Source organism: Pecten maximus, chromosome 6 (genome assembly GCF_902652985.1).
Source record: "Pecten maximus chromosome 6, xPecMax1.1, whole genome shotgun sequence".
NCBI classification, from domain to species: domain Eukaryota; kingdom Metazoa; phylum Mollusca; class Bivalvia; order Pectinida; family Pectinidae; genus Pecten; species Pecten maximus.
The window spans coordinates 4919251-4941300 of NC_047020.1; the positions used below are offsets into that span (position 1 = coordinate 4919251).

The window sequence follows — 22050 nt, forward strand, 5'->3', positions numbered from 1 at the left end:
TGAATATAGAATGGTGATTTATATAGTGATGAATATAGAATGGTGATTTATATAGTGATAAATATAGAATGGTGATTTATGTAGTGTTACTCATGAGAAATCTGAACAGAGACACTCTAACACAAAGTGTGAGCTGTTATAAAGTTCCTCTACGAAACATTCTTTACAGACACAGAGATGATCACAGACCAAAGTAAAACAGATGATTCCGACCATTGTCTACCGATCACAGCGATGTTGCCGTGTGGACATATTATATAATATACAATACAGCCGAATAACCAAACGTTTTAACATTAGATACAGAAACGTACCCACTTAATAGTTAAATGAGGAAACATTACAATTGATATGAAAACAAAATTTATCGGTTCTTGCTGTCAAGATACATCACCATGTAGGCAATACCCACGGACATCTGTTAACACCGTATAAGGCGTTATTGATACAGAAACCGGAAGTAAATTATATAACCGGTTAACCTTTGACCAAGCGGAAAGCGGAAGATTTCCCCCTTATATAATACCATTGAAACGGAACGAGGAGTCAATGAAAAGGAAGAAATACAGCGACTTAGACACTACAACCAAACCGCGAAATAATAGGTAAGTAATTACGAAGAAGTCCCGACTTTTTGAATTGTTCTCAAATCGTACACTTGAACCGACCAAAAATCATTTGTGTTTGGTCGTCTTTCGTGTATGAGAAATATGTTTTCCTTAATTTCAATGTGATATGTAAGAAACAGTTTGTAACATATTAACATTTAGATATATTTTTAACAGAAGACAAAATATCGATACGCAAGACAGTTTGGATAACATTACACGAGAGCCATCCCATTGTAGAGGGAATTCCTGTAACCTGAATCGATTGGCGTACAGACTCATGGATTAACTTCCCGTAGTCTCAAATCCCAAGAAACATTACTTTCCTGTTAATTCAAAGTGGATTTTAGAAACATAAAAACTATTACTTCCCTCCGGACCGAGCAGCGATACACAGGACTGATTTACTGGTTCAGCAGATAGTTTGATATAGGTAATTAATTAATAATGTTATCAATTTCAATTGACCCATAGAAGCACAAACGAACACTAGAGTGACGAAACAGTTGTAAGATGCAATTCAATATTCATAAGGCAGCAGATATTGTGTATACTCAATTCATATTCATAGGTTTTTATTGTTTTGTCCAGTCCTCAATAAGATTCAGGTAAGTCACATATATCGCCGACAGTTTAATAGGTACATCTATCTTACGTGTTTCTAATACATGTAGTTAATTTCCGTATGTTTTATACCAATGTAGTCAGATATAGACGGAGGCGTAGGTTGATCAGTGTACTACCCGGCAAGTCGTATTATTTATTTAAAGGTTTATTCACACCGCCCTACGAGAGGTAGTTTTACCACATACGTAAAATACTTGGGTCAATATTTTATTGTTTCCGTATGCGTATTTAAGATAGTTTCTTTGTTCTTGAGTCTCTGATCTTAATCATTGGAAATATGTCGACACATGCGCTGTGCTCAGACCGTCAGATTCGCTGTGATCAGACCACCACATTCACCGTGCTCAGACCACTACATTCGCCATGCTCAGACCACCACATTCGCCGTGCTCAGATCGACAATTCGCTGTGCTCAGACCACCACATTCGCCGTGCTCAGACCACTACATTCACCGTGATCAGACCTCTACATTCGCCGTGATCAGACCACCACATTCGCCGTGCTCAGACCACCACATTCGCCGTGATCAGACCATCACATTCACCGTGCTCAGACCACCACATTCGCCGTGCTCAGACCACTACATTCGCCGTGCTCAGACCACCACATTCACCGTGCTCAGACCACCACATTCACTGTGCTTAGACCACTACATTCGCCGTGCTCAGACCACCACATTCGCTGTGCTCAGACCACTACATTCGCCGTACTCAGACCACTACATTCGCCGTGCTCAGACCACCACATTCACCGTGCTCAGACCACCACATTCACCGTGCTCAGACCACCACATTCGCCGTGCTCAGACCACTACATTCACCGTGCTCAGACCACCACATTCACCGTGCTCAGATCGACAATTCGCCGTGCTCAGACCACTACATTCGCTGTGCTCAGACCACTACATTCGACGTGCTCAGACCATCACATTCACCGTGCTCAGACCACCACATTCGCCGTGATCAGACCATCACATTCACCGTGCTCAGACCACCACATTCACCGTGCTCAGACCACCACATTCACCGTGATCAGACCTCTACATTCGCCGTGATCAGACCACCACATTCACCGTGCTCAGACCACCACATTCACCGTGCTCAGATCGACAATTCGCTGTGCTCAGACCACTACATTCGCCGTGATCAGACCTCTACATTCGCCGTGCTCAGACCACTACATTCGCCGTGCTCAGATCAACAATTCGCCGTGCTCAGATCGACAATTCGCCGTGCTCAGACCACCACATTCGCCGTGCTCAGACCACCACATTCGCCGTGCTCAGACCACCACATTCGCCGTGCTCAGACCAACACATTCGCCGTGCTCAGACCACTACATTCGCCGTGCTCAGATCAACAATTCGCCGTGCTCAGATCGACAATTCGCCGTGCTCAGACCACTACATTCACCGTGCTCAGACCACTACATTCGCCGTGCTCAGACCACCACATTCACCGTGCTCAGACCACCACATTCGCCGTGCTCAGACCACTATATTCGCTGTGCTCAGATCGACAATTCGCCGTGCTCAGATCGAGAATTCGCCGTGCTCAGACCACTACATTCGCCGTGCTCAGACCACTACATTCGCCGTGATCAGACCACTATATTCGCCGTGCTCAGATCACTACATTCGCTGTGCTCAGACCACTACATTCGCCGTGCTCAGACCACTACATTCGCCGTGCTCAGACCACTACATTCACCGTGCTCAGACCACTACATTCGCCGTGCTCAGACCACTACATTCGCCGTGCTCAGACCACTACATTCGCCGTGCTCAGACCACCACATTCGCCGTGCTCAGACCACTACATTCACCGTACTCAGACCACCACATTCACCGTGCTCAGTTCGACAAATCGCCATGCCCTGCCTGTGACAAATTAATGATGTTAACAACTTTAGATGTAAACTAATATTGTAAAGAAAATGAAAAATATGAAGTAAGCTAATACCTGACGGATGTGGTACATACTGAAGACGTTTTACCTTCGGCAACATCTGATCCCCTATTCTTTAGTTTTCATGAGAAATAGTGCACATGTATATGTTTTGCACTCGGTCATATTTTTTAAGATAGGATTTTATTCACAATTAGCTTTTCTCAATACCTTAATTTAATTTCATTAACAACGTTCTAGCTATAATTCAGCTTGTTAGCCTTACTTTCCCGTATCGTGATGTCGGTGATACATGTAAGTATCATCTGCCGATGGACTACATATTACAGTGTATGTGTATTACGATTTCGAGAAGCTACGGCGGAGTTGAATGGTAGGGAACATACCAATCCTGATTTTCTCCACTAAAGTTGTTCTTTGTTCATGTTTTTATTATCTGAGTTAAATGTATCTTTTTAATCGTACTTGGTAAGACACAAAAAGGTAATATACTAACACACAAAGATAATATACTAACACACAAAGGTAATATACATACACACAAAGGTAATATACTAACACACAAAGGTAATATCTTGACACACAAAGGTAATATACTGACACCCAAAGGTTATATACTAACACACAAATGTAATATCCTAACACACAAAGATAATATAATAACACACAAAGGTAATATACTGACACACAAAGGTAATATCCTAACATACAAAGGTAATATACTAACACACAAAGGTAATATACTAACACACAAGGGTAATATCCTAACACACAGGTAATATCTTAACACACAAAGGTAATATACTAACACACAAAGGTAATATCCCAACACACAAAGGTAATATCCCAACACACAAAGGTAATATCCCAACACACAAAGGTAATATCCCAACACACAAAGGTAATATCCCAACACACAAAGGTAATATCCCAACACACAAAGGTAATATACTAACACACAAAGGTAATATCCCAACACACAAAGGTAATATCCCAACACACAAAGGTAATATACTAACACACAAAGGTAATATACTAACAAACAAAGGTAATATACTAACACACAAAGGTAATATACTAACATACAAAGGTAATATAATAACACACAAAGGTAATATACTAACACACAAAGGTAATATCCCAACACACAAAGGTAATATCCCAACACACAAAGGTAATATCCCAACACACAAAGGTAATATACTAACACACAAAGGTAATATACTAACATACAAAGGTAATATACTAACATACAAAGGTAATATCCTAACACACAAAGGTAATATACTAACACACAAAGGTAATATACTACCACACAAAGGTAATATACTATCACGCAAAGGTAATATACTAGCACACAAAGGTAATATCCTAACACAAAAAGGTAATATCCTAACACACAAAGGTAATATACTAACACACAAAGGTAATATACTAACACACAAAGGTAATATACAAACACACAAAGGTAATATACTAACACACAAAGGTAATATACAAACACACAAAGGTAATATACTAACACACAAAGGTAATATACTAACATACAAAGGTAATATCTTAACACACAAAGGTAATATACTAACACACAAAGGTTATATACTAAAACACAAAGGTAATATACTAACACACAAAGGTTATATACAAACATACAAAGGTAATATCTTAACACACAAAGGTAATATCTTAACACACAAAGGTAATATACTAACACACAAAGGTAATATACTAACACACAAAGGTTATATACTAAAACACAAAGGTAATATACTAACACACAAAGGTAATATACAAACACACAAAGGTAATATACTAACACACAAAGGTAATATACTAACACACAGAGGTAATATACTTACACACAAAGGTAATATACTAACACACAAAGGTAACATACACACAAAGGTAATATCCTAACACACAGAGGTAACATACACACAAAGGTAATATACTAACACACAAAGGTAATATACTAACACACAAAGGTAATATACTGACACACAAAGGTAATATACTGACACACAAAGGTAATATACTGACACACAAAGGTAATATCCTAACACACAAAGGTAATATACTACCACACAAAGGTAATATCCTAACATACAAAGGCAATATCCTAACATACAAAGGTAATATACTAACACACAAAGGTAATATACTTACACACAAAGGTAATATACTAACACACAAAGGTAATATACTAACACACAAAGGTAATATACTAGCACACAAAGGTAATATCCTAACACAAAAAGGTAATATCCTAACACACAAAGGTAATATACTAACACACAAAGGTAATATACTAACACACAAAGGTAATATACAAACACACAAAGGTAATATACTAACACACAAAGGTAATATACAAACACACAAAGGTAATATACTAACACACAAAGGTAATATACTAACATACAAAGGTAATATCTTAACACACAAAGGTAATATACTAACACACAAAGGTTATATACTAAAACACAAAGGTAATATACTAACACACAAAGGTTATATACAAACATACAAAGGTAATATCTTAACACACAAAGGTAATATCTTAACACACAAAGGTAATATACTAACACACAAAGGTAATATACTAACACACAAAGGTTATATACTAAAACACAAAGGTAATATACTAACACACAAAGGTAATATACAAACACACAAAGGTAATATACTAACACACAAAGGTAATATACTAACACACAGAGGTAATATACTTACACACAAAGGTAATATACTAACACACAAAGGTAACATACACACAAAGGTAATATCCTAACACACAGAGGTAACATACACACAAAGGTAATATACTAACACACAAAGGTAATATACTAACACACAAAGGTAATATACTGACACACAAAGGTAATATACTGACACACAAAGGTAATATACTAACACACAAAGGTAATATACTAACACACAAAGGTAATATACTAACACACAAAGGTAATATACTGACACACAAAGGTAATATACTAACACACAAAGGTAATATACTAACACACAAAGGTAATATCCCAACACACAAAGGTAATTTACTAACACACAAAGGTAATATACTGACACACAAAGGTAATATACTAACACACAAAGGTAATATACTGACACACAAAGGTAATATCCTAACACACAAAGGTAATATACTGACACACAAAGGTAATATACAAACACACAAAGGTAATATACTAACACACAAAGGTAATATACTAACACACAAAGGTAATATACTAACACACAAAGGTAATATACTAACACACAAAGGTAATATACTAACACACAAAGGTAATATACTAACACACAAAGGTAATATACTAACACACAAAGGTAATATACAAACACACAAAGGTAATATACTAACACACAAAGGTAATATACTAACACACAAAGGTAATATACTAACATACAAAGATAATATACTAAGACACAGAGGTAATATCCTGAGACACAAAGGGAATATCCAAACAAACAAAGGTAATATCCTAACACACATAGGTAATATACTAACACACAAAGTGTACATCTTAGATAGTTTTAAACTAAAATAACGACGTACCATGCTGGAAAGCGCTGAAACGTGTTGATGTTAACGATTATGGTGTTCTATACATATTTTATTGTTCTTAAGTCTAATAAGCAGTAGCATATATGGAAAGACTGTTCTTTAACGATGCTTTTAGATAAATGTTTCCCCAAAGGGATTGGAGTAAAGAAAAGAAGACATGGGTCGTAGATATTCAATGCCAGTATTCTGCAGCTAGCCTTCCGAGAGTTAAAACAGAGACAGCAATACGACGAACTCTGACAATACACGGCAATTGTTAGAAATACTGCGCCATGGACGTGAAGCATTCTATCTTTGTACACCAAGGACAAACTGCTCTGTAGCTATCGGTAGACATCAAGAACCAAACGTATGTAGCTATCTCTAGACATCCAGAACAAAAGTTGTGTAGCTATCACTTCAAAGAGAAACCCGTCTGTCGTCCGAACAATCCCCATACACATCGTGGAGGACGTGTTTGATATTCTAGAAAGCTCGACCTTCACAGCAACTTCTCTATAAGTCTTCTCGTATCATTCTATTATCTTCTGTTATTATTCATACTGAGGTAACTTTTTTCGTCGTTATCCTAATCGACAATTACGTTAACCTTATTTCCAATAGCGGCATATATATATTAACAGTTGACTAATTTGCTGGGTTTTTTTTTGTGTAAGAATGATAAAAATATCTAATATGCACGAGGCAGTCGTTATCTCCTACTGAATCTATGCTTTAACACCTAGCACCAATAAAAGAGCGTTTCTGAATACGGCATCCGTTGAAACCATCGACAACAGCAATGGTTTTACACAGTGTGAGAATTCCATTATGATAAATATGAACACTGTGCTGTAAATTATGTCCACATTAAACAGGATGGAATACATATGATCTATAATGCCACTCAATATAAAATAGTTCTGTTAGATAAATGGTGTGTGTATAACCATAATGACTAGCGATTCCACCCATTACTTGAATGTGTACAGATTCGTGATTGATTCAGAAGACGCCACGAAACATTAATATCGTATAACTTGGGTGTACATCCTTGGCAATCCCCCAAGACAGAAATAAAGTGACAAACGCTTGTTGACCTCTTGTGTGCATTCTCCTTTTATATGTAAGTAACAGAGGATACGAGAGACGTTCTCTATCAAAGGAACATATTACTGATACAGCCGCCGTACCGTAACGTAATCCCCACCTTAGCCATAGCACTGTGATGGTATTACATCATTAAGGTGGGCTTTGGGTACATGATGTAGATATAAGTGGTAATGCCACGAACGTTTTTCGTCAGTGGTACGATGTGAGGAGCACATACATGTTTTACTCTCATGTAAAACACATGCAGAATATGACCCTAGACCGGGTGTCTTTATTATAGCTTGGAAATAGCAGTTGCCCATATCTATACAGTAATCACGTACCACGACATGCATTGTGGAATGCACCTGATGTTTGTATGATTGTCTGTGTTACCTCAGCAAATTAAACAAGAAGCTAAGCCACAGCTCTAGTCTTGTAAAATCAGAAATACTTTTAAGTATAGATAAAACAAATTTAATAATTCCTTCTCTACTTTCATTTAAGTGACAAGAAAGAAAATAACATGTCACTATGAATCCCGCAGTAAGCGGCGTAATGACCGATGACTCCCACAGTAAGCGGCGTAATAACCTATGGTTCCCGCAGTAAGCGGCGTAATAACCTATGGTTCCCGCAGTAAGCGGCGTAATAACCTATGGTTCCCACAGTATGCGGCGTAATAACCTATGGTTCCCACATTAAGCAGCGTAATAACCTATGGTTCCCGCAGTAAGCGGCGTAATAACCTATGACTCCCACAGTAAGCGGCGTAATAACCTATGACTCCCGCAGTAAGCGGAGTAATAACCTATGGTTCCCGCAGTAAGCGGCGTAATAACCTATGGTTCCCACAGTATGCGGCGTAATAACCTATGGTTCCCACAGTAAGCGGCGTAATAACCTATGACTCCCGCAGTAAGCGGCGTAATAACCTATGGTTCTCGCAGTAAGCGGCGTAATAACCTATGACTCCCGCAGTATGCGGTGTAATAACCTATGGTTCCCGCAGTAAGCGGCGTTATAAGCGATTGTTTTCAAATGATGCGCGTTTGATCAGAAGTATTGAAGTTTATTTCACAATGCTAAAACCAAATTTAAGATTATAAAGTAAAATGTTTATCATATCGATTATTTAGCTTGAGGGTACAGGAAACAATGTGAACGATAATCAGAATGATTGTTATTTATAGATGTATTCTCAGCTGTTGATGAAGCGACCAATCCTTGTGTGGTCTTCAAACGTAAAGAAGTTAGAGACTGTTATTCTTGAATTTTACCATACACACAATTGTAGCCGCCATGTAAGTTGTCTTTCAGACTGTTATGTTATACATATAAATTCCTATTCCGCGATGTTATACCCCCATCACACTAGGTCACGTTCCCACTACGTCCAACCACGTCCTGGAAAAAATTGAAGAACGCAATGCGAACGCAGAAAGAACTTGTACAACGTAGTAAAGACTCAATAGAGACCGATAAGGACGTGTTATGGTCTTCATGGACCTGGAGGACGTGAACAAACTTTGAGCATGTTAAAAAAAAGCGTAGCGAGGACGTGGTCCAATCGGGACGTAGTAAGAACGTAACAGGGACGCAGTACCAGCGGTATTGACGTGGTAATGACGTAACCAAAACCCAATGAGAACTTCATTGACGCAGTGGAAGCGTAGCGCTGATGGAAAGGATTGTATTACGTTCTCATTGCGTTGTCAGTGCGTTCTTGCTACGTCAATGTAGTTCTTATTGCGACCTCTCTACGCTTGTACAATGACCAAGGTACGCCAATACCACGTTGTTGATGACCACGTTAGGTTTCCAGTACGTTCTTACGGTGCTCATTAAGTTTACGACACGTCTGTCACAGGTTACCACCACGTCAAAACCACGTCCAGAGGATCGGCTGTATAAATACTCATTTCAAGTTTAATTCATTATCACTTTCGTTCAAACTACAAAAGAAGATGGTTACAAGTTATCAAGAACTTCTTATGCATCTTGCTCTGATTCAAGGACAACAGGTTTTTATTGATGCACAGGCCGCACTTTTGATGCTGCGAAGAAGGCGAAGAAGGAATAAAAGACAACCTAGGCTTTTTTGGGTTCGTCCTTGGCACGTTCTTAGTAGCCATAGTTGAAGTGTCTGTTTCGTCGCCACTGTCATGGCCCTCTATCTCTGCCCTGCCTGTACCAGTCGAAAAATTCGGTTCTTCGTCATAATCGTTGGTTGCTTCGGATGCAACAACGCTGGCAACTGGTGGTGGATTTTTTAGAATTTTACCTCTGCCTCTCCCACCACGGCCTGTCTTGGACTGTCCGGATTTTCTCGGCGGCATATTGTGAATATTGCAGGGGAATGGAAAAAAGAAACAAGTCAAGTTGTATTTATAGGGAACGGGCAAACGCAGAGAGAACGTAGTAATTACGTAATGCACGCGTAGAAAGATCTTTTTGGACGTAGTAAGAGCGTATTAAGAACACACAGAGCGTGGTGCACGCGCGAACATGCGCGAGATAAGGTCTTAGTGGAAACGTGTAGGACGTAGTAAGAACCCAGCAAGGACGTAATGAGGGCGTAATATGAACGTGACAACTGCAAAATTCTCCATTTTTGCCACGACCCCGCTGCGTTTCTCGAAATTTTAAGGACGCAGTGCGGTCTTCGTGGTCTTTGTCTTAGTGTGATGGGGGCATTATCACTGTACAAATAACACTAAGATTAGTGAGTATTAATATAAACGTAATCAGAAAGATATTTCGCTGGTGGTATGTATAATGAAAAGACGACTTTGAATGCTTGATGCTTGAAAGCTTTACAACTTAACCCTGACGACGGAATCCATATTGGATATCAGATACCTTCACTACTGAGAGACTGGGGGGGGGGGGGGGGGGATGTTCCACTGCTGCCGTCAGTTTACATGGAATAGTGTCTGGTCATGGAAATAGATATGTATCAAGACTATGAGCCAAAGTTCACCGGAACACGGTACCGGGTCAGTGAGGTCGCTATCGTACACAATTGGTATACACGGGGGGGCACAAAGTGTAAGAGTTACCGAACCTGACACCCTGCAGTTTGTTACTGGTGACAGGGGAGCTTGTCTCTGATGTATCATGGCGTTATCGCTGTAATAATGGAATGTCGACAAGTTCAGGACCATACATATCGGTCAGGCTTTAGTAATATAGTGGCTCCCACCACTATGATCGAGTTCTTCTTCACATCGGTAGTTTAAGCATCGAGTCATAACTTAATTTGTCTGAGAAAGTACTGCTAATGCTGAGTTGATTTCAGAACAGACATCGTCATGGAATTGGACTTCTTACTTTCTGTGTCAGGTTTAAATATTATACAATTATAGCCTTATAATAAGGGCGAAACATGGCTTTATTAACCTAAGAAAATATATAACTAAAATTTGAAGGGAATAATACGCCAATGGCTGTTTAAACGAGACTTAAACAATTTAGAGTGGGTGCTAGAACCACGTGATCAGAGAGGGCATTCCAGTGGTCAATTATCCTCCTGGCAAAGGTTTCCTGTGTAATGGAGGTCCTGCTCTGCTTCATGAACAATTTACAAGAGTTTCCTCTAGTTCTATTTGAAACTACAGGTGTAAATAACATATCCTTGTCTAGAATATCTATGTTGTTCATAATTTTATAAGTTTCAACCATGTCGTTCCTTAATCTTCTGTATTCAAGTGTTGGAATGTCAGGTTTGAGTAATCTTTCAGGATAAACTCACGACTTTTTTGGTAGCTCCTCTTGGACATCCTCAACTGCGATTTTATCTTCTTTAAGCACTTGAGATCAAACTTGGGTGGCGTACTCTAACCTTGGCGTAAAAAGGATTTTATATAACCACTTGGACATATTTTCTTCCATATTGGTGAAGCTCCTAAATATAAGGCCTAAATTTCTATTCGCCTTTTTGGACAGACTGATTCACATGTTCACTAAATTTAAGCTTGTTGACAAATATATCTAGAACTTTCTCGTTTTTCAATAACAAATGTTCATGTGTTTGTATTTAGTTATATTCAATTTCATTTTCCAGTTTAAAATCCAATCTACAATTTTGTCAAGATCGTTCTAGAGTTCAGCTAATACTTGACTACCACTCCTAAATAGTTTGGAATCATTCGCCTTCCGAGCAGATTTGTATGTCATCAGATTGTTTTCAGATCTACAGTGTTGACAACTGATCCAAGCTCGTCCGTACCGCCCATCTCAGTAGATGTCCATGCAACTCTGGACAGGTTTATCTTTGTTTTCTGGGATAGTGTCTACTATAGTATTTGATACGTTACTAACCCAGGTATTCCATGTTTGCGAGGTGGAACGTTTTCTTAAGCCTTTATATAGTTTTATATTGGCCTTTGTGATAGTCCTTTTCCCAATATTCGTTTCTTGCTTCTCATGTTTTATGTACAGTTCAAAAGATAAAAGCAGATGATCACGCTTCCCAATACTTAGGAGGTTTTTTTTGTTTTTGTTTTTTTTTTAAATATTCTATCATTGAATACCAAACAATCAAAAGGAAACTAATGCATGATAAGTCATTCATTAAAATTCGTCAATAATGAGTTATTGCTTGTCATATTTTATAACCATATAAAGTATATAGCACCGTTTGGCAATACCTAGGGAAATCACCCAGCCAACCAGCATTTTTACCGGCTTGTCAATGTCGGTATCAAAATGTTTTATGGTAAAATGATATATTTCACATTTTCTGACTGGAAAAAAATATCAGTCACGTGATTTCAGATTAAAAGTCATATTGACTTTTAATCGGAAATCACGTGACTGAATTTTTACCAATCAGAAAATGTGAAAAATATCGTTTTATAATGTAATATTTTGTATTTTATATACAGAAGCAATACAACACATCGCCATATGCTTTTAATATACAGAAAAATACAACACATGGCCATTAGCTCTTTATATAAAGAGAAACGGAAAAGCAAACAACATTATTTAATGTATTAGGAAATAGGTACTTATACAGGTACATAATATATTATAATAGGTACTTATACAGGTACATAATATATCATAATAGGTACTTATACAGGTACATAATATATTATAATAGGTACTTATACAGGTACATAATATATTATACATCAAATGTTAACACTCTAGTACTAACAATTACACATTGTAAACAGGAATCAGTGTTATTTATGTCGACATACACAGACTAGTAACTGTACCCAGTGGTAGGTTAAGTCGACATACACCGACTAGTAACTGTTCCCAGTGGTAGGTTATTTATGTCGACATACACCGACTAGTAACTGTACCCAGTGGTAGGTTAAGTCGACATACACCGACTAGTAACTGTACCCAGTGGTATGTTATATATGTCGACATACACCGACTAGTAACTGTACCCAGTGGTAGGTTATATATGTCGACATACACCGACTAGTAACTGTACCCGGTGGTAGGTTATATATGTCGACATACACCGACTAGTAACTGTACCCAGTGGTAGGTTATATATGTCGACATACACCGACTAGTAACTGTACCCAGTGGTACATTATGTCGACATACACCGACTAGTAACTGTACCAAGTGGTAGGTTATATATGTCGACATACACCGACTAGTAACTGTACCCAGTGGTAGGTTATATATGTCGACATACACCGACTAGTAACTTTACCCAGTGGTAGGTTATATATGTCGACATACACCGACTAGTAACTGTACCCAGTGGTAGGTTAAGTCGACATACACCGACTAGTAACTGTACCCAGTGGTATGTTATATATGTCGACATACACCGACTAGTAACTGTACCCAGTGGTACATTATGTCGACATACACCGACTAGTAACTGTACCCAGTGGTAGGTTAAGTCGACATACACCGACTAGTAACTGTACCCAGTGGTATGTTATATATGTCGACAAACACAGACTAGTAACTATACCCAGTGGTAGGTTATATATGTCGACATACACCGACTAGTTACTGTACCCAGTGGTAGGTTATATATGTCGACATACACCGACTAGTAACTGTACCCGGTGGTAGGTTATATATGTCGACATACACCGACTAGTAACTGTACCCAGTGGTAGGTTATATATGTCGACATACACCGACTAGTTACTGTACCCAGTGGTAGGTTATATATGTCGACATACACCGACTAGTAACTTTACCCAGTGGTAGGTTATATATGTCGACATACACCGACTAGTAACTGTACCCAGTGGTAGGTTATTTATGTCGACATACACCGACTAGTAACTGTACCCAGTGGTAGGTTATTTATGTCGACATACACCGACTAGTAACTGTACCCAGTGGTAGGTTATATATGTCGACATACACCGACTAGTAACTTTACCCAGTGGTAGGTTATATATGTCGACATACACCGACTAGTAACTGTACCCAGTGGTAGGTTATTTATGTCGACATACACCGACTAGTAACTGTACCCAGTGGTAGGTTATATATGTCGACATACACCGACTAGTAACTGTACCCAGTGGTAGGTTATATATGTCGACATACACTGACTAGTAACTGTACCCAGTGGTACATTATGTCGACATACACCGACTAGTAACTGTACCCAGTGGTAGGTTATATATGTCGACATACACCGACTAGTAACTGTACCCAGTGGTAGGTTATATATGTCGACATACACCGACTAGTAACTGTACCCAGTGGTATGTTATATATGTCGACATACACCGACTAGTAACTGTACCCAGTGGTATGTTATATATGTCGACATACACCGACTAGTAACTGTACCCAGTGGTATGTTATATATGTCGACATACACCGACTAGTAACTGTACCCAGTGGTATGTTATATATGTCGACATACACCGACTAGTAACTGTACCCGGTGGTAGGTTATATATGTCGACATACACTGACTAGTAACTGTACCCAGTGGTAGGTTATATATGTCGACATACACAGACTAGTAACTGTACCCAGTGGTAGGTTATATATGTCAACATACACTGACTAGTAACTGTACCCAGTGGTAGGTTATATATGTCGACATACACCGACTAGTTACTGTACCCAGTGGTAGGTTATATATGTCGACATACACCGACTAGTAACTGTACCCAGTGGTAGGTTATATATGTCGACATACACCGACTAGTTACTGTACCCAGTGGTAGGTTATATATGTCGACATACACCGACTAGTTACTGTACCCAGTGGTAGGTTATATATGTCGACATATACCGACTAGTTACTGTACCCAGTGGTAGGTTATATATGTCGACATACACTGACTAGTAACTGTACCCAGTGGTAGGTTATATATGTCGACATACACCGACTAGTTACTGTACCCAGTGGTAGGTTATATATGTCGACATACACCGACTAGTAACTGTACCCAGTGGTAGGTTATATATGTCGACATACACCGACTAGTTACTGTACCCAGTGGTAGGTTATATATGTCGACATACACTGACTAGTAACTGTACCCAGTGGTAGGTTATTTATGTCGACATACACCGACTAGTAACTGTACCCAGTGGTAGGTTAAGTCGACATACACCGACTAGTAACTGTACCCGGTGGTAGGTTATATATGTCGACATACACCGACTAGTAACTGTACCCAGTGGTAGGTTATATATGTCGACATACACCGACTAGTAACTATACCCAGTGGTAGGTTATATATGTCGACATACACCGACTAGTAACTGTACCCAGTGGTAGGTTATATATGTCGACATACACCGACTAGTAACTATACCCAGTGGTAGGTTATATATGTCGACATACACCGACTAGTAACTGTACCCAGTGGTAGGTTATATATGTCGACATACACCGACTAGTAACTGTACCCAGAGGTAGGTTATATATGTCGACATACACCGACTAGTAACTGTACCCAGTGGTAGGTTATATATGTCGACATACACCGACTAGTAACTGTACCCAGTGGTAGGTTATTTATGTCGACATACACCGACTAGTAACTTTACCCAGTGGTAGGTTATATATGTCGACATACACCGACTAGTAACTGTACCCAGTGGTAGGTTATATATGTCGACATACACCGACTAGTAACTGTACCCAGTGGTAGGTTATATATGTCGACATACACCGACTAGTAACTGTACCCAGTGGTAGGTTATATATGTCGACATACACCGACTAGTAACTGTACCCAGTGGTAGGTTATATATGTCGACATACACCGACTAGTAACTGTACCCAGTGGTAGGTTATATATGTCGACATACACCGACTAGTAACTGTACCCAGTGGTAGGTTATATATGTCGACATACACCGACTAGTAACTGTACCCAGTGGTAGGTTATATATGTCGACATACACCGACTAGTAACTGTACCCAGTGGTAGGTTATATATGTCGACATACACCGACTAGTAACTGTACCCAGTGGTAGGTTATTATATGTCGACATACACCGACTAGTAACTGTACCCAGTGGTAGGTTATATATGTCGACATACACCGACTAGTAACTGTACCCAGTGGTAGGTTATATATGTCGACATACACCGACTAGTAACTGTACCCAGTGGTAGGTTATATATGTCGACATACACCGACTAGTAACTGTACCCAGTGGTAGGTTATATATGTCGACATACACCGACTAGTAACTGTACCCAGTGGTAGGTTATATATGTCGACATACACCGACTAGTAACTGTACCCAGTGGTAGGTTATATATGTCGACATACACCGACTAGTAACTGTACCCAGTGGTAGGTTATATATGTCGACATACACCGACTAGTAACTGTACAAGTGGTAGGTTATATATGTCGACATACACCGACTAGTAACTGTACCCAGTGGTAGGTTATATATGTCGACATACACCGACTAGTAACTGTACCCAGTGGTAGGTTATATATGTCGACATACACCGACTAGTAACTGTACCCAGTGGTAGGTTATATATGTCGACATACACCGACTAGTAACTGTACCCAGTGGTAGGTTATATATGTCGACATACACCGACTAGTAACTGTACCCAGTGGTAGGTTATATATGTCGACATACACCGACTAGTAACTGTACCCAGTGGTAGGTTATATATGTCGACATACACCGACTAGTTACTGTACCCAGTGGTAGGTTATATATGTCGACATACACCGACTAGTAACTGTACCCAGTGGTAGGTTATTTATGTCGACATACACCGACTAGTAACTGTACCCAGTGGTAGGTATTTTTATGTCGACATACACCGACTAGTAACTGTACCCAGTGGTAGGTTATATATGTCGACATACACCGACTAGTAACTGTACCCAGTGGTAGGTTAAGTCGACATACACCGACTAGTAACTGTACCCAGTGGTAGGTTATATATGTCGACATACACCGACTAGTTACTGTACCCAGTGGTAGGTTATTTATGTCGACATACACCGACTAGTAACTGTACCCAGTGGTAGGTTAAGTCGACATACACCGACTAGTAACTGTACCCAGTGGTAGGTTATATATGTCGACATACACCGACTAGTAACTGTACCCAGTGGTAGGTTATATATGTCGACATACACCGACTAGTTACTGTACCCAGTGGTAGGTTATTTATGTCGACATACACCGACTAGTAACTGTACCCAGTGGTAGGTTAAGTCGACATACACCGACTAGTAACTGTACCCAGTGGTAGGTTATATATGTCGACATACACCGACTAGTAACTGTACCCAGTGGTAGGTTATATATGTCGACATACACCGACTAGTAACTGTACCCAGTGGTAGGTTATATATGTCGACATACACCGACTAGTAACTGTACCAAGTGGTAGGTTATATATGTCGACATACACCGACTAGTAACTGTACCCAGTGGTAGGTTATATATGTCGACATACACCGACTAGTAACTGTACCAAGTGGTAGGTTATATATGTCGACATACACCGACTAGTAACTGTACCCAGTGGTAGGTTATATATGTCGACATACACCGACTAGTAACTGTACCCAGTGGTAGGTTATATATGTCGACATACACCGACTAGTAACTGTACCAAGTGGTAGGTTATATATGTCGACATACACCGACTAGTAACTGTACCAAGTGGTAGGTTATATATGTCGACATACACCGACTAGTAACTGTACCAAGTGGTAGGTTATATATGTCGACATACACCGACTAGTAACTGTACCCAGAGGTAGGTTATATATGTCGACATACACCGACTAGTAACTTTACCCAGTGGTAGGTTATATATGTCGACATACACCGACTAGTTACTGTACCCAGTGGTAGGTTATATATGTCGACATACACCGACTAGTAACTTTACCCAGTGGTAGGTTATTTATGTCGACATACACCGACTAGTAACTGTACCCAGTGGTAGGTTATACATGTCGACATACACCGACTAGTAACTGTACCCAGTGGTAGGTTATATATGTCGACATACACCGACTAGTAACTGTACCAAGTGGTAGGTTATATATGTCGACATACACCGACTAGTAACTGTACCCAGAGGTAGGTTATATATGTCGACATACACCGACTAGTAACTGTACCTTAATGACGGGTTATTTATATCGACATACATCCACCAGTAAATATACCGACTTGCACGCTATTTACATACTAAGTAGTTTTGATGCATTGTTGTCGTAGCCTGAGATATAACGAAGCAACAAGCCTTGTGTAGACAGCATTAATGATACATTGTAAATGTAAATTCAGTGATAACTTTGAAGTGATAATGGAAAGGTTATAATTTATTAACAGAATTTTAACCTTAGAATTCAACCTTTCACTGACTATCTACTTTACCCTGTTCTTTCACCTGATTGAACGTGGAACAGGTGTAAAGGTATTTCTATAGTTAGATTATTATTCATCCCCTGACGCTGTGTATTCCCTCAGAGCTATGGGTAATTGTTTTTTGTTATACCTCTGCATCCGATTTATCGATCACTCTCACACTCCCGTAGGGAAGTACGAGGGAAGGATTCGTTATGCTGTAAGCAGGAAGCTTGTCTCCAGACACTTAAAACTGTGCTTGCTTCAGTGGCTGACGAGACAGAATTGTGTTCTAGGTAGGGGTGTGTAGTTACTCCACGTGTTACAAACAAGATGAATATAGCCCTATCACGTGACGAGTCGTTTGCACAAAGATGTTATGGTATGCACATGCATATTGTAATTCGGAAGCCATGAACACTATCCCTGCAGTGTGTGATACTGAGTGTTGATCTATTATCTCACATGCTGGAAACAATTGTTAAATCTCTCGTAGGCCGATATCCTGCATGTGCTGGGAAATGTTGCCATTGACCGTTAATTAGATGGTATTTTGTTTACTACGTAGGTGAACTCGTGCCAAGGTTAGTACAACTAGTAACTGACCATACCCTCCCCGCTACACGTGCACGGTGTTGATGAATGGGTCAGTAAGTGATACAGGACAATGCAGTGGACATATCTGAGAGTACTGACCATTTTGGTGGCTACAGAGTCACTGGTACTTGCGGATCGCTCACTGTCGAGGTAAGTCTCCAACAGAGCTTTAACGTATTCCTTAATGTTGTATATATAATATGTTTAATAATTGTAAAACTGTGACAAATATTTACCTTGATTCCTATTTATACATCCGATAGTAAAGCGAACATCGGAGGGACCAATTTGACTGTTCCTAAGAATATAAATGAAGTATATTAGAGTTATTATGATATGGAGATGAGTGCAGTATTACTTGGTTTGAGATGTATCATTTACCTTCTATTCCTGTTGTCCGAGAGAGGGAAGTGACGGAATGCATAGCTTATACTCGTCATTAGTAAGGTACGGAAATACTCGAGGGTCGTACGAGGACAGTAAACATGTCAGACAGGTTGAGACGGACTAGAAAGGTTATCGCTGCCAGGTGTTGCAATAGATCAGCAGATCGATCGGGTCACTCCAACGTAGAGGTAATCCCCGATCACTTCACAGTAGCAAGATTAGATATACTATATTGACCAATCCCCGATCACTTTACAATAGCAAGATTACATACTTCACAGTAGCAAGGTTACATATACTATATTGACCAATCCCCGATCACTTCACAATAGCAATATTACATATACTATATTGACCACAACGTAGAGGTAATCCCCGATCACTTCACAGTAGCAATGTTAAATGTACTGTATTGACCACAGAAAGATAAGTTACGATCGATTGAAAACAAGACTATTCTGTTGTTTTATTACGTAGTGTAGGCGATTACATATATCATCCTCCAAAACATTGAGCGTTTTTAATAATTACTTGCATATTGAAGAAATCGTTCTCGGTATTTGGTAGGTATCTTCCGGTCTCTTAAGCGATCATTTTAGGACGTTTTTTTGTCATTTGGTCTGGTTGGATATATTTCAATACTATGGGTGCCATTTAAAGTATTTTTTGACTATCAGTGTGTACGCTGGCGCTATAGCGCCTTGAAGTATATAAGGCATACCCAACCTGGAGTATATATTACATCAGCATGTTATTATAGTGGTATACATACACATATTACTAGTCTCTACACGGAACATGGACACTTTCCACCTCCCTGATTAGTGCCGACATATAAAACATCAATACAAAACCTCTGCGCGTCTACGGGGTTGCTTGATGCAAGTAGTAAACAGAGCTAAGCAATGACTGTGATGAAAAATATCTTCCTGAAAAAAAAAAAATCATTTGTCGTGGAAAACAAAAAAGTACTAATGCATAATTCATAACATCGAAGTGCCTCCCTGGACACCCCCTCTATGTTTTAGACGGCCACAATCCTATAGGATCAAGCATTTTAGTGTAATTTGAGGGTTAGTGGGTGTTTTTTATTCTTAAACACCTATCAATCCGATGAATTGAGATCTGTATCTTCTTGTGTTGGGCCAACATACCAAACCTTCCTCTAAAAGGCTTTCCTTACGTAGGTACAAAGTACCACTTGACATTTATCTGTCAGAGGTAAAAACCAAACCTTCCTTTTATCTAACAAAGTACAATTTGACATTTATCTGTCTGGGGTAAAGGCACAACCTTACTAACATAGGTACAAAGTACAATTTGACATTTGTCTGTCTGGGGTAAAGACCAAATCTAACATTGGTGAATACTCCATTACAAGGCCAGAGGAAGAGCAGTGTCAAGGGAGACAAAGATTAGAAAGAAAAGAGTATAACCGATTAGTTATCTCTTACAAATCATACATTGAGGACAGCACGTACAATTCGTACACTTAAAATTACCTGTAGGTAACAGAGGGGCTCTACCAATTACAAATGGTCCATAGAGATTGTCATGAATACTTATTGGTACAGGACGTGGCATTACGAAGTATGGAATATTACCAGTGTATCTGCACAAGTCAGTATTTACCTCTCACTTAATTGAATTTGTCATAACGCCTGGTTTGTGATTTTGCAACTATAGCATGTGCACTGTAATGACCCAAGATGATGTGACCAATAGGATAACAGTGTAGTAGCCATACTATCCACATCAGGTTAATGTAAATCAAGACAACCACAGTTACCATAGCAACCCTAGTTAATGTAAATTACGACGACCACAGTAACCATAGTAACTCTAGAAAATGAATATCACGCCGACTGCAGTTACCATGGTAACCCTAATTAATATAAATCAAGACAACCACAGTTACCATAGTAAAACTAGTTAATGTAAATTACGACGACCACAGTAACCACAGTAACCCTAGAAAATGAATATCACGCCGACTGCAGTTACCATGGTAACCCTAATTAATATAAATCAAGACAACCACAGTTACCATTGTAACCCTAGTTAATGTAAATTACGACGACCACAGTAACCACAGTAACCCTAGTTATTGAATATCACGCCGACTGCAGGTACCACAGTAACCCTAGATATTGAATATAGTGTCGACTACAGTTACCTTACTAACCCCGGTAAATGAATATCGCGTCAACTACAGTTACCATAGTATCCCTAGATATTGAATATCACGTCGGCTTCGGTTACATGTACCATAATAACCCTAGATATTGAATATCATGTCGGCTTCAGTTACATGTACCATAGTATCCCTAGATATCGAATATCAGGTCGGCTTCAGTTACATGTACCATAGTAACCCTAGATATTGAATATCACGTCAGCTTCAGTTACATGTACCATAGTAACCCTAGTTATTGAATATCACGTCGGCT

The 22050-nt window shown here is 39.3% G+C and overlaps 1 protein-coding gene across 2 annotated transcripts in view; it reads left to right on the top strand.

Annotated features, from left to right (window-relative positions):
* Positions 1–552: 552 nt before the first annotated feature.
* Positions 553–22050, top strand: part of LOC117328800 (glycine receptor subunit alpha-3-like) — a 49034-nt gene continuing 27536 nt past the window's right edge. Inside the window, exons 1-2 of one of the 2 annotated variants that reach the window (XM_033886356.1) lie at positions 553–605; positions 19185–19363. In XM_033886356.1, coding sequence (XP_033742247.1) covers positions 19284–19363 — 80 coding nt within the window. In that variant the 5' untranslated portion in view covers positions 553–605; positions 19185–19283. Of the gene's footprint in view, positions 606–18814; positions 19364–22050 lie in introns of those variants that run through there. The other variant, XM_033886355.1, reaches the window with a different exon arrangement.